Consider the following 16,124-nt stretch of genomic DNA (forward strand, 5'->3'; position numbering starts at 1 on the left):
TTCGCAGACTTTGACTCATATTGGTAGCTGATGTGATGGAAAAGACAGATGTGTTGTTATAGTAGTTGATGAATAACTCATCCATGACAATATCTTGTATGAGACCACTGTAATTTCTGTTAAGTATGTTCAGTGAAGAATCGAAATGGCAATATAAAGAGGATAGTTTTGATGTGTAGAAATCATCTGATGATTGACGCCTGAGGCTGTCTTTGTTCAGTAGTGTTTGTGTTCAGTAGTGTTTGTTCTAATAAACACTGGAATGGTAAAGGAACCTGCAAGTGCCATTCTCTCGTTATTTGAAAGTGGTTCATATCTAAGGGATCAGCAAGCCAATGTTTCTCCTCTTTAAAACACTGAAAGCAAAAGGAGTCGAGAATTCTATATTCCTCTGGGAGATCTTGGTCATCCAGACAAGATGAAAGTGACACATAATGGGGTTGGAGTTTTCCAGATTTTAGATGACTTCTTGCAAGAAAACGCTCACCAGGCAGAAGGCAGCCTTTGGGAAAGAAGAGTATGACAGGCACATAAACATTGTGACTTTTCTTCAGAGAGGCACGAACTATCAGAGACATATCATCATACATTTCAACATTATGTTGCAATTCCTGCAATTCGATACCAATGTGTACTCCTGCTTTATGTGCACACACATTTGTGCACTGAAAACAAATGATATTTTGAAACGGAGGAGCAGGTATGTCTCTAAGAGCATTTTCTTTGTCGGTTTCTATTTTCTCAGGTCGATGGATACTTTCAAGATGGATAGTAATTCCATTTATTGCATCAGTAGCAAACTTTCAAGCAACATTCCGTTGACATACCTTCAAGCACAACTGATTGAGTTCTTGTCCTTTTTCTGCCAACTCTTTACATAATCTAAAGAATTCCCATTTACTTTCCTGCTCATCTTCATAGTCTGATGCTTCTTTCTTACAAAAGGAACTATAATGCCATTCAAACAATTGAATTTTATTCCATTCGCTGTCGGTGAACTGTGTTTTATAATCAATAATTAAAGATGGAATCTTCAGCCCTTCAAGTTGTAGCTTATTAATTGTTTCTTCATACAGACCCAAACTTAATATTTCAACAGACGCTAGTTATTGATAAAGGTTCCATGTTGATTTATTCCATTTGTTTGAAGATATAGACTGTGTTTGTTTTTCTAAGAGTTCATCACATACCACTTTGCAAACCTGGAAGTCATCATAGTGATGGATCACATATCGAAAGAAAGACGACAAAGAAACCAAATTCTTTTCTTCTCTCTGGATTATACCAGTATCATGTCTCTGTAATTCTTGTACAATATTTTCTTTCTTCACAATTTTTTTCTTGTCATGAATCGAATGGTTAGATTTAAGGAACTTTACAAGATCATCTATGGCTATGAAAGTTCCATCTTCGATTTTATTGAAAGGTAGAGACTCGAGTGATGGTATACAGATGGAAACCTGTTGAAGAATGAAATTATTTAACTATCTCATGTCAACAGTTCGTTCAAACTAGATAATAAAATATAAAGTTAGAATTTTGGTACTAGATTTTATGTATTGGAAGATAAAAGATTACAAATATGACTGATCAATAATGTGAGAGATGGATAGAAATATAAACTACAAACACATATGACCATTATATCAAATGCTTCAATTTCTTGCCTGAATGCTATTTACACAAGCCTGGTGTCAGTTATGATCCAATGTATGATTAAATGCTTTATAAACTTCCATGATCATTTACAAACATATATGCTAATTACCATAGTCTCTATCTATGCTACTTATAATATACATTGGGCCAAAAAGTATTACTATCTAATGATGATAGACTTCCAATATACCGACATAGACAATGTTAATTACATCTTGCTGCAATTAGAAAAATAAATGACCAACATGATAATTAAAGCGACATGAACTCTGGGTTTCTTGATTTGTGGATTTTGGGGAGAGCACAGTTTTTGAACTTAACTTATTATTATTGAACTGTCAATGAACTTAAACTGAATTGATAATTAATTCTATAAACATTTGCAAATGACTGTGGTATAAGGCTATTATATTTCTACAATTCCATATATATATATATATATATATATAAATATAAAGTATCTCAAATGCTGAAATAGAAACTCACAATAGAAAGTGTATGTATGTGATACACTAACTGATAATACAAATTACTGAATGCAAGTAATATAAAATTCTTACCATTTCTTCCTCTTCAAATTCTTGATGATATTACATACTCCGTGTCTTCAAGATAAAACTGTAAGTAGTCTTGTAAAAAGTCACAAAACTATTTAGACAATGTATTTGAAGCATCTGTCAATCAAATACATCACAACAACAGTCAGCTAATCTTATTTTGGTACAAAATATAGACCTACCATCTATTATGCCCAATACAATAAATACAGAAATCCCATATTTAAAGCTAGCTTTCAAACACAGGGAACTGAAACAGGGGCATTACAACTGGACAGTTAGCTGGGAGTCTAAAAGCAATTATATTTGACATGAGTGAAAGTCACACTTGCTGATAACAAGGTGATGACAGATAAAGCAAACACTGGCAGGCAAGCAACAGAATCTAGAGATATTCAGACCTGGGGCCTGTCCTAGGAGCAACCTAGCTGGCATCATGACAAGGTTTCGAGATGGCCATTGTTTCAGTTCTATTGGATTTCCGATCAGTACAATTTTGATTTAAGACCAACAATACACTTTAAGAAATCTTCCTGTGGAAATAGCATGCACATCAGGCTTTCCATTCGGAAGATGCATGAGTAACAAAATTTCAGAAGATCTCTGCTGTTTTGACTACACTGGATATCAGATCAACACCTCTGTTGTTTAGGATCAACTAGATTTCATCCAAAGTTTTAAGTGAACACCTGATATAAAAATCCATTGAAGTGGGATAGTGATAGAAAGACTTTTAAGATGGCGACACTGGTTGCCTTAATGGGTATGCATGCGGCACCATTTTATTTTACAACTAACCAGATATTGTAAGAAGTCTTCTGGTGAAAACCTCAGTTAAATACAATTTTCTGCTCATGAGAAGTTTAATATGTCAAGATCACTGCCAAGGTGTCCATTGAGAATCAACTCGACCATATAAGAAGTTTCATAGTAGAAAGATTCAATCTTGATATGAAAGTCCATCTAGAAGTAGTTCTGATAACAAGATTTTAAATATGGCTAATGTGGTGTAACATCTCTATTTTATTTAGAACCAAGTAGAGCTGAGGGTGAATGTGTGTGTACAGTTTTGTGTCAATCTTCCAAGCAGCTTCGAAGGAGTAGCAATAAGAAACCTGTGTTTATATTCAACAACAAAATACAAAAAAAAAAACAACATCGGATGACGTTTTACAGATGGCAGACCAATTGCTAACTCGTAAGCTCTTCTGCTATATGACCCTTAGCCTTGTTAACATAAAAATACTAGACGACCGCATATTGCGCATAATTCCTTCATACCTGTGAAAGCAAACATTAACAGTTATTTCAATCACTTTGTCTGGCCTTCACAGAATATACTGTATAAGAATGGCTTATGCCTCTTAATCTGTTACCTCAGACACCTTGTTTTGTCCTATCAATTAACATAATATATCGTCTTTTAGAAACTGATTAAATACCACAGATTAATCGTATTACAGAGGTGTTCGGTAGCAGTCGCCTATTACACTGTTTATAATTTCAGCGCCTCTTTTTGGATAATTCTTCAGTACCGGAAACCATGGGTGGCATTCTGGATAAACTGTCTTAAACTGGGAAGGTTGAATTTAAGAAGCAGCAATGCAAATTACTTAAGAGTCATTCATGCATGAAATAGGTCCCAACTTGGAAGTGATTTCAAATGTCAGAAGGATAGCTTTAAGTAATATACTTGTTTATTTTGTCATGTTTCTTAGGTTATTTCACGCTGTGATGTATATGTGTCAAGTCCAGTATCTGGACATATGTTTTATGTATCTTTCTTTTGATGGAGTTTCCAGTATTGTTTACTTAGTATTGATGTTTCTCTGCACTTATGAATGGAAGGCTAGATCTCCAGCATTGTATAAAGTGTATCAAATATAATGCCAGAGTAGGAATTATATAACAAATGTATTGAATTTGTATGCACTTTAGAAATAAATAGGGATGATTGATTAGATATATGCCCTAATTTACTGTCCAACATTTTGTTTCTTTGTACGGCAATATAACGGTATGAACTTTACGTTTAAGCCAGCCGAAGATGGTTTTAATTGGTCATTACTTTTATGAATATTTACAATATATTTTTGTCTTATAAAAGCTTCTCGTGCTACTGATTTAGACAATTGTTTAAAGATGTCAACCTAACTGTATCATGAAAGAAATGCTATCTAACATGTATTAATTGTTTTACAGTTGTAGCAATCAACACATGTATACATATCTACAATAGATATTACTAACTCCTGTTTGTACACAAACATACATATTATGGAAAGCAAGCACAGAATAGAACTAACTACATAAACATGCACAGATGCAGGCATAAAGGCTTGCATGTATGTGCTATATCAATCTGCAAACACAGAGGCAACATGAAATGGAAATGTTGTCTCAATTGGCACACACACACATGCCAGAATAAACGTTCTGTTTTACCACACACATAAACCGAGGCGAAGATGCTCAACCTATCTCTTTCTACACACATATATACACTGAGGCAATGCTGCATGTGCCAGATCTAACCACAAACATACAAGGGCAAGCAAGTACATTGCATATATACCTATACACATAAAAACAAAGATTCACTTAGCATATCTACACAAAGCAAGGATGCACATACCATATATACCCTCCACTCATCCATAGGCAGGCATGTACATATGAGCCCTGCTTACTTTCAATCTGGACCTAACTGCAGACAACATACTCAGACCTAATAATACCAAACAATTTTAGAACAGACCAGTCCATAGTCATGCTTGCTGTAGCAGCAGATCTAAGTCTACATTGAAATAATTAGCAAAGACCTTGACCTGCCAATACTTAATGTATCCACAGAGCTAGATCTACATTTGGACATGCAACCTTAAGCTGTCAGTGCTGTGTGTGTGTCATAAAGTCTAGGTCAACATACAATGTGGCAACTTAATAAGTTAGAACTTGATCTGCCACTACATTTCAGAGTAGGGTTAGGTCTACACTATGGTAAATGAACATCATACAGCTAGCTCTGTTGAAACAAACTGTGATATCAGTTCTATGTCTGCATTGTGGTAAGCAATCAACATATACCTTGATCTGCCAGTATATGTGACTGTTGATCTAGAACTACACTGTTAAGTAAACATCATATACACTGTTGTAATAAATCAGCACAGACCTTGATCTTTTGAAATAAGCCAACATATACCTTGATCTAGATCTCCACTGTTGTAGGTAAATATATAATTTGATATGCGAGAACACAATATGACAACACATCTAGGTCTACACTGTTGTAGCTAATCAAAATAGGCCTTAATCTGTAAGTCCAATATAAGAAATGTTCCTAGGACTTTATCATATGGGGGCTTCCTGCATCCTTGTAATAAAAATCAGGGGGAGTGATTTAGAACAAAAATGAGGGGGAGGAGGAAATGCCATACTTCAATATTTACATAACCATTTCAATATTCATCTGTCTTTCTTCATGCTACACTCTTTAAGACCGCTATTGAAATTAAAATCTTAAAAAGATCTTGCCTCTATATGGATAAGTATTAATCTGTCAATTGTTGTTGTTGTTGTTGTGGGGTTTAACGCCATTTTTCAGCACACGATAGGCTATGTATGGCGGCCAGTATTAATGGTGGAGGAAGAACCCGGGAAAACCCTGGGAAGAACCACCGACCCACGAGAAGCTAATGGCAAGCTTTCTCACATACCCACATTGCCCGAATCCGAGACTCGAACCCACGTAGACAGAGGTGAGATGGCAGTGATCCGTAACGGAGAGCGCTTTAGACCACTCGGCCACTCGGGGCCCCAATCTGTCTATTGTTAACAAGCTTAATCTATAGTGTGTATGAATATTGTTCTGTGCTGAAATCACTTTCAGTCTGCTGTCTGAGAGGGGATACACATGCCTAGATTAGCAAGCTAGAACAAGTTTAAAAACTGTTCCTTTTAGTTGTTATACACAATTGTTTATCGCACATAGGTATTTTAGTTGGTTATTTCTGTTCCCAAAAAAAAGACTTTGCAAAAGCCCTATCTAAGTTTAAATTTCTTGAATAAGCATTCTACAGGCTGTACAAGATTTACAATTTAGTGATGAACTAATAGCATTTTAAGTCCATTAATGCCCTAGTTCAAACAGGTAATTTGATCAAATATAATATCTTTACTTCTTCAGTTCATTTTCAGAGTCTCATTTATTAAATTTATCCTAACCTTTATACTAGGCTTTTAAGGTTTTTCAGGACACGATCCTGCAGGGCCAAGAAACAAGAAAGATAAACCAAAAATATCCACTCTACATTTAAATTGTCTGTATTTTAACTGAGCCTGTTTTGTCTTCCTTTTCCTTTAATTTTAGTACAACTGAAACTTTTGTGAAATTATCTAGAACAAAATTGACTTAATACTTTCTATATTGTAGATGTCTTGTAACTATTTATACCCTGACAACGAAGAAGGCTGAAACTCTGCAGCACGTTTTGATTATTTTTTTTGTTAACAATTCTTACTGGGCATATCACATTGCTGTTCCAGTTTACTTTCCACACTCATTCCTCCACTAACTTTAAGTTGAAGGTAATCAAAGATTTTATGTCCCTTATGGATGATTTCACTTTCCAGAAAAAGACCAAAATATTGTACATGCGCCAATGACACGAAAGTGAATCACTTGCATAACACATCTAGGACAGTCATGTTTCGGTCAAAAAAAGTTAGTGGAATCTCCAAGTATCCATTTGTATCAGCATACATCTTCAGACTTTGGAATGGAAGAGATATGGTGAAATAAAAATGCAATTACATATGAATTTAGTTTTAGATTAATATTTGTTCAACTTATCATAACAATTAAAATGTGTATATTACTACATATATGTCATCAGTACATCGTATTGTGTATGAGTGTCTAAGAGGGAGGTTTTTAGTGTGCGACTTCGTTCCAGTTATGCGCGAATCACTCACGGGAATCATATCTTAGAGCACGAACTTTGATTTCTTTCTTTGTCACCGGTTGGAGAATGTACTATGAACTTAACTCATTTATTATAACTTTCTGTCTGCTTTTGCAACTTGGGGTGATGATAGTGTTTTTTTTTCCCCTCTAACTTTTCTCCATTCTGCATTCTGTAATTTATTTAAAGTGGACTTTGAACTTGAAATGAAAGTAAACTATGAAAACTAAGTAAACAGTAAAACATGTCGTTCTTTACAGAATATTCATTCAGTAAGAAATAAGATCAAAGCTGCTGCTTGATGAGGATAATTATGTAAATTCATGCATGTCTATATGCCTAAAGGTATGTGTATCTGTTGTAGATTAAAAGGATGCCTACTATACCTGGAAACATTTTTGATCTATTAAAGGCATATCCTAAACAATAAAAGAAGATATTTTGGTCTACATTACTCATGCTGATCTATGTGTAAGACTATCAAGACAACTGAGAAATAATGCAGGACTATGTCGTATTGATTTTTTTATGGCAGATGACCATCTTTCGTATAAAGTGTTGAGACTCTATATGTCACATTGGTTCTTGTTTTTATCTGGAGTTGAATTTTTATGTTTGAACTGCTAGATCAAGCTGCAATTAAAACTCCACATAGCATGAAAAACCATTTATGTGAGAAATGTCTAAAAGGCTTGTTAATATGATACTTGCTTACACTGTGCCTCCAGATCCATCAATAACTTGGGCCACCAGGTGTCTCTCATGTTGGCATTCCGAGCATCAACATAGTTCAGGATCTTGAGGTGACGTGGAACTTCACAGTCCATCAATAAAACTGGGACAACAAATTTTCTCCTTTCCACAAACCATCGAGTAATGGCAACATCAATTTCACGCAAAACAAAACCAATCTCAAACGCTTCTCTGGTCATGACTACTACAGTCTTGTAGGCATTTCTGATGCTGTCGTCAGCCAATTTCAATAATGTTGTTCCTGGAGTATTATCTCGATCATACTCACAATAAACCAACCCGTGGTCATTTTCTAGTTTCTCTATAGTTTGCTTGACCCAATGTATGTCTGAGCTAGAGTAACTGAAAAAGCCATGGTATTTTTTATCTCCTGGCAGAGCTCTCTTTTGTACAGACACTTGGCATTACCCTTGTTTAGTGGAAACTGATGCAACTAACTGTATTTACTCACTTGGTTCAATCGTTTTCTGCAAAGCAAAATACAAATATTAAACATCTATCAGTTTCCCATAAGGAAGATTTGTATCTTTAAAAATAAGAAATTTTAATGCAACACTATATATAATGGCAGGAAAAGTTAATCAATGATAGGTCTGCAGTTTGCAGTTTTTGTTTTAAATTAAATACTGCACAATTGATAACAAGTGGATTTGCACTGTCATGTTAAAACATCATTTTACACCCTATGTTGTGTTATTTGTGATTATAGAGATGTGACGAGAACAATAATGGCTTACCTTGAATGTAGATATTATATATCCATAAGTGGAGTCCTAAGTGGGCCAGATATCATTCACCTACCTATTAATTTGGTTTGTCAATTCAGATCTGGCAAGAAAGTCATTTTTATTAGAGATGGATTTTAAATTATAATATTACTTCCATGATGATGAATACCTTTTGGTAAGGTTTTCATGCAGACACAGGCAGTTGCTATGGAAGTTATGACATTACAGAAAACAGTCACTTCAGACACAATACTGATCAAACCTGTCCTAAAAATGCTCATACCAAGTTTTGGTTAATAATGGCTTAGATGTTCTCAAGAAGCAAGAAATAGGTGTTCTATGTAACTGATATGAAACCCACCTATTGCTTTGGACACACTTTCTGAAAACATCGGATGTAAAACTCTACCATCATTTGATGAATCTTAGCTCAATCTCGTGATGATGTCAAAACATTGGTCCACTGGCTTGCTAATGAAGCTATATAGTTACTAGATGAGGAAAACTGGAAACTATTTTAATGGCAAATGTCCTAAAAAACATTCTTTCCAAATCTGATACAAATTGTCTGTGGTGTTATATGAGATACAAAAAAAATGTCTTCCGTCTGGTTGCCTTGGAAAAATAAAATGTCTGAGGAAACCACGTTAGACAACTTGAATAGTGCTTTTCCTAGCAAATATTCATATCATGCTTGATATAAACTGGTCCAGCTATTCTAGAATCAAACTTGAAAATAGGTGTTCCATCCAATTGCTAATGAAGTCATAGCACTACTATGGAAGCAACTTCAAAACATCTTGATAAAACATGTTCGTATAAATATTAAAGCAAAGTTTGATTCAAACTAATATTAGCTGTACTAGATAGGAACTAGATATAGACGTTCCACTCTGTTGCTAAGGAAGTCACATAACTACTTTGGAAGTAATTTTAAAATGGTCTGACAGAACACTTTGTATGGAATATTCCACACTGCTGTAGAGGAGTTACCCTGAAATTGTTTTTAATAGTGCATTTAGGAACTTTCTATAAAACAACCAGAAAATAAGTTTCGCACCAATAAGGATCCATATCAAAGCTGATAGAGCTGCCCTATATGCAATTTTATCAGGGCATTTTTTATCAGACATTAAAAAATTTCATGAAAATCAGTATGCCAGTCTGGAGATGCGGAAATAAGTTGTCCATTGATGACACGATGCTGCTAAGGTAGCCACTACATACACACTTCTAATACAGCATGTCTGAATAAATAATGCAACTAAATTTCATCGATAGGAATATCCTAAATCAAATTTCTTTAATGCCGAAAGGTGAAAAATAAAATAAATATGACAATGTATGTACCACTATATCATGTGAAGTGATACTTCTTTGACAACAGAAATTCACAAGATGTTTACAACAGTATGCATGTCAATCCAATAGCCAATTTATCACGGCTGTGAACAGACAGACAGACAGGCATATACCAGCCACATGGATACCAAAAATAAGGATGTTGACTATTGGCCAAAGCAGGTTCAACAATAGGTCAAAGTGACCTATTTATGGCAGATTAGTTTGTAATATACACATGAACAGTTTACTTCAAGCTGGTAGATGTTAAAGACGCCTGACAAACTGGTTATAGCAACCAACTTTAACAGTACATGTTAAAGTCATGGACATTTTAATGTTTGATATTTCCAAGACCCCCCAAACCCCCTCCCCCCAAAACAGTCTTCCCTCTTACCCAGAGTGCAACACATCCACAAAGAGTGGTGAGGATACCAAGGTCAATATCGTAAATTCTGTTTGAAAATTATGTATTCCTTCAGGACAAATGTCGTATTGTATTTCTATAGTAGATGAGAATTTCTGATATAATGTGTTGAGACTCCAGATGTCACATGGATTCTTACTTTTATCTGGAGTTGAATTTATATTTTAGAAATGCTAGATCAAGCTGCAATTAAAACTCCACATAGCATGAAAAACCATTTATGTGAGAAATGTCTAAAAGACTTGTCAATATGATACTTGCTTACCTTGTGCCTCCAGCTCCATCAATAACTTGGGCCACCAGGTGTATCTCATGTTGACATCCCGAGCATCAACATAGTTCAGGATCTTGAGGTGACGTGGAACTTCACAGTCCTTCAATAAAACTGGGACAACACATTTTCTCCTTTCGTCAAAACCTTGAGTAATGGCCATATCAATTTCATGCAAAACAAAACCACTCTGAAATGCCTCCCTGGTCATGACTACTACCGTTTTGTAGGCATTTGTAATGCTGTCATCAGCAAACTTAAATAATGGTGTTCCTGGGGTATTGTCTCGATCATATTCACAACAAACAAACCCATGGTCTTTTTCTAGCCTTTCTACAGTTTCCTTCACCCACTGAATGTCTGAGCTACTGTAACTGAAAAAGACGTGGTATTTCTTTCCTGGTGGCAGAGCTCTCTTTTGTACAGACACTAGGCATTCCCCTATTGAAGTCAAAACTGATTCAACTGATTCTATTCGCTCATTTGATTCAATATTTTTCTGCCAAAAAGAAGTTGTATATGCTTGCTCACTTGGTCTTGGCGGTACATAAGCTTGAGCTTCGATAGCTGAAATTAAAAAATGCATTTTGTTACAACAGCAATCCAAAAACCTATCATAACTGTCGTTAGTGGCCATTACAAATTTAGTGTTCCAAGTACCAATCAATCTTTAATTGTCATAGGACAACCAGCTTGAATGTTTAGTGGCCTTTACAAATTTAGGTGACTGAGATCTAATATGAGGTCACAGCCTTGGACAAATCAAAGAGAAAAAAGTGTTCAGAATTAATGATGGTTGGTGAGAAAAAGCATTTTTTCTTTATGACTAATTCAAAAGTAATTAGAGAAAAGGCAGAAGATTAATCCAGTATTATTTAGATATTTTTAACATAACTGTCAACAATAATTGTCTGCTTATACCTGAGGCCTGACGCTAAAGTTCACATTGGAAGGTTGCTAAATCTAATGTCATTGCATACTGTCTTAAAACAAACAGACTTAGAAATTGACACATGAAGCTTTCTAAATATAAAGTCATCGCATACTGCCTTAACTCAAATTGACTAATAAATTGACACATGAAGCTTTCTAAACCTAATGTCATTGCATACTGCCTTAACTCAAATTGACTTAGAAATTGACACATGAAGCTTTCTAAACCTAATACCATTGTATACTACCTTAACTCAAACTGACTTGCAAATTCAAAATACGTAGCAAGCTAAACAATGTCTTTACATAATGATAGGACTAAAACTGACATAAATTTACAATCTGTAGCTTGACTTATACAAGTTATATACTGTCATTATACTGACAGTTCTTACGTTAACAATGCCTAAATCATATCTGCATTTAAGGTAGTTCCAATGACAGCACTTGTACAGCCAGCTAAAGTGTCTGTATTTGTTTCCATATACACATTATTCCAGATATATACTTTAACTTCAGTCACATGTACATGTAGGGTAATTTATTACACCTGGTAATTAATGGATGTGAGCCACACTAAGTACATGTGCAGGTATTTTATAGCACTTATCAGGTACATGTACAGGTAATTTGTTGCACTTGTTAATGATAGTCTGTGAGCCACACAAAATCACATGTACATATAATTTATTTTACATGTAATTTAGTATAATTGTTAATTATTATGAGCCATTTTACTGGTATGTGCAGGTAATTTGTAACACTTGTCTCTTATTGGATGTAAGGCAAACTAGTCACATGTACTGGCAATTTGCAACACAACTTACTGGATGTAAGCCACACTAATCACATGTACAGGTAAAGAATTAATGTAGAAACTAACAGTCATGCAGTCATAAAGAATTAGGAATTAAATTACATGTTTCAACTATTCAGCATATGTCATGTGTTGTACACATGTATCGTAGATAGTGCTGATGTAATTTTCAAGTCCCACATTATGATTCATCAAGACGCGCTGCCACTGAGTTGATAACTTTCTTTCACCTTACTGAATTTTTTCTTGCAAATGTGACCATTTTACTTGCAATGTTGACTGCAGTTTATTTGCTGAAAACTAAATCAACCTTAAGATTGGCATGGTTTTAACGTAATCACTGAACAGAGCCTACAACACAGTAAAGGATTAAACCTGGACTATTTGAACAGCAAGTTTAATTTCAAATAAAAACAATATATGAATCTGATCAAGTAACCACTTTACGGATAACAGTATTTTATCAACAGTGACATAAACTATGCCTGATATTAATCACTGCGCTTAAAAGAAAATTAACTGTTGATCATTTCACTAAGCAGGGTTATGTAGTAGTGTGGGTCACTATTTCCCAAATTTTATATCATGATATTGATTTGGAATATTTTATTGTTTACTTTTATAAATTTGTTCTTAATAGCAAACTATGCATATTATTTTGATCTGAATCTGAACATAATCAGACAAATAGTTGCTAAATTGTTAAGAAAGTCAGTCAATCAGATGCTTGATATATTGTTAATACACTACATCAATCAGATGCTTCATATGTTAACAAGCTCAGTCAACTAGATGGTTGATATGTTGTTTAACAAGCTGTCAATTAGATGCTTGATATATTGTTAACACACTACATCAGTCAGATGCTTCATACGTTAACAAGCTCAGTCAATCAGATACTTGGTATACTGTTAACATGCTCAGTCAATCAGATGCAAATTCACATTAAATCAAATATGTGTGAATTTCATTTGCAATCATCCTCAAGCAATACTGTGATGAAAAAGGCATTTTTGACAACTTTGATCAACAGCCATTCATTCAACATCCTGCTGATATTAGCCTATTTACTACGGGTAAGAGGATACATCGAAGCCTATGATATGATACATTATCTGTACAAATATCAACTTCTCAGTCTATATATATTTCAAACATTTTTAAGTGGTAAGGTGGTGCCAATTGATTGTACTTCCAGTATGCTGATTACAGACATAAATGTGTCATCCGTTTATACGCCATTCTCATCCTTGACAGCAAAAAACAAACTTCGAAACGATATCAGTGGTCAGCAATTTTCATTCAACCTCTTAAACCATTTCAAGTTGCTCCACTTGACATGATACTGGACTCCTCTTGTTAACCAGGCCCTTTGTTTTCCACTGCATGAATGCTGTAAAACATTGTTATTTTTCGCCTTTACAAAACTGGAAAGGTGTTATGATTTTATCGCCAGAACTGTAGAAATAGTGCAATTTCCTTGGAATGTGTTATGATCTTGTGACCAAAACTGTATAATTAGTGCAATTTCCTTGGAATATGTTATGGTCTTATCATCACAACTGTAGAAATAGTATAATTTCCTTGGAAGGGGTTATTGTATTATCATCACAATTGTACAAATAGTGCAATTTCCTCGTGCATGGAAAGTCTTATATAAAACAAGTCTGAGCATGAGAGCGGACATCACTAACAACCAAATTAACAAGCCAGCAATAAGGCGTGCAAGTTTTAACCTGATCTCTTGCCAATAATAGGCTAGCTATTTTTTCTTGTACCAGTGGCATGGCCAGGCATCAATTGCATGTACAATTCATAGATCATTTTTTTGCATGAAGCTCTTGTGTTGCATTATAACTATTTCCACCAAATGTTGATGCAATGCTTTGGGAGTGTCACACTGAATAAACTACAGTTACTTCTGACAGGTGGTTACTGTTTTACCGTGGAGTTTAACAAACAATGACCACCATAACTATAAATAACATACTTCATTGTGAAAGTGTAGCCTTCACATTTAATTAATGTTGTCAAGATTAGAAACAACATAGAAGCTTTGAACTAAAGTGATATTAAATGATCAGTAAAACATTTAAATCATAAAAATGAGATAAATCTTGTGTGTGTGTGAGTGATTTGGACTTTTAACATTGCTTTAACAATTTTTGAGTCATATTGCTACGATGTATGTTATGTGGCAGTTTATAGTGATGTCTAGCACTGGGGCATCATGCCGCAGACATGTGACATGATGTCCCACCCAGTCACATTGTCCTGACACCTGGCTGACCAGTCCTAACACTAACTTCTTAATGCAGAGCGCCAAACGAGGCAGATGTTAGTACCAGTTTTGTAAGTCTTTGGCATGACTTGGCCTGGGATCTAACCCATGACCTCCCGCATCTGAGTTGGACGCTCTAACCACTATGCCAGCGGACGGGTTAGGTAAATACTGAACAGTTCCTTTACTTTGAAACATGTTATATGTGGCCAAACATACTGACAGGATACAGTTATCAGCATATAACTGGGGTGGGGAAGATTTCTAATCAAGCAAATTAGTGACCTTGTGTCAGTTTACAAATGACAAGTGGGCGCTGTCAATAGTATGTTTTTAATCTGATAGAAATGAATGTATTTGATTGCAATAGCTGTATAGGATAACCCCTCAACTTAAAGAATAAAATGGCAAACAGCTAACGATTATTCACAACTACTAAAGATTGAAGCAACTCATACAGGGTAAGTATCATTTTGTACAGATTCTTCACCACTTGTATCAATATGGATATTAACATGCCAGAAATGTTATGCATCAATACAATGATTGTTTCACACCTGCATCTATACTTCACCACCTGTACTGATATGTCAAAAGTGCTTATGGATTGATACATCGATGGTGTTACTACTACTAAATTACTACATCTGATTAAAGTTAGGTTATAAAAAGTCTCTCAAGCATTAAGATGCTCAGTCCATCAAATATAAGTATCAGCTGTTTAATGTGCAGATCTTTTCTTTGAAAATGTCATGATTTGAAGTCTGTCAGTATTTTATTTATACATTACATCTTCCCAACAGTTTCAATTTGTGCATGAAACATGTTAACAAAATAAAAATCTCTTCATTTTTGTATGAATAATGTCGATATTGTGACAAAATTAATTTCAAGCATCCCATTTACTGGCTAAGTTTGTAAAGCATTGGCCAAACCAAATTAACCCTAAAATGTTTCAATGTATAATGCAGCTGTTCATCACACTGGAACATCATGGAGAAAATCCATGCAAATTGACAGTCTGCATTAAAAGATCAAAAGAAAATGAATGTTTTTTGAGCTGATACATGGCAATATTTCCCGCAAAAAGTGGAAACATTTTGTACTATCACTTGTGACAATAAAATATTTCTACTTTACTCGTGAAATATTTGTGTAGATACACTAAACATCTAGACATTCTCTACATATTTAAAGTGTATCCAACTCCTATTATAAGTATCACATCCCAAGGGTTAACATGTTGATGTCCACACTATATTACAAGTGTATCAAAATCGTATTAGAAATAAGGCTTCCAGAGAGAAACATTGTAAATATTGTCACGTTTGCCTGCCCGCGATTACATAAGTCAGGAACAACGGAATGGGTTAGCGCCATGTGTATGTAG

At 34.8% G+C, this 16,124-nt stretch overlaps 1 protein-coding gene across 2 annotated transcripts in view; it reads right to left on the reverse strand.

The window, feature by feature from the left end:
- The window catches only part of LOC149787257 (uncharacterized), a 63,683-nt gene that overhangs the window by 13,356 nt on the left and 34,203 nt on the right, over positions 1-16,124 (reverse strand). For both annotated transcript variants that reach the window (XM_089977763.1, XM_089977762.1), the window contains 2 exons: positions 10,698-11,270; positions 7,899-8,403 (listed from right to left, as the gene is read on the reverse strand). In XM_089977763.1, coding sequence (XP_089833889.1) covers positions 8,393-8,403; positions 10,698-11,270 — 584 coding nt within the window. In that variant the 3' untranslated portion in view covers positions 7,899-8,392. The remainder of the gene's footprint in view (positions 1-7,898; positions 8,404-10,697; positions 11,271-16,124) is intronic.

This window comes from Sinohyriopsis cumingii, chromosome 12 (assembly GCF_028554795.1).
Source record: "Sinohyriopsis cumingii isolate HCF-2022 chromosome 12, ASM2855479v2, whole genome shotgun sequence".
Taxonomy (NCBI): domain Eukaryota; kingdom Metazoa; phylum Mollusca; class Bivalvia; order Unionida; family Unionidae; genus Sinohyriopsis; species Sinohyriopsis cumingii.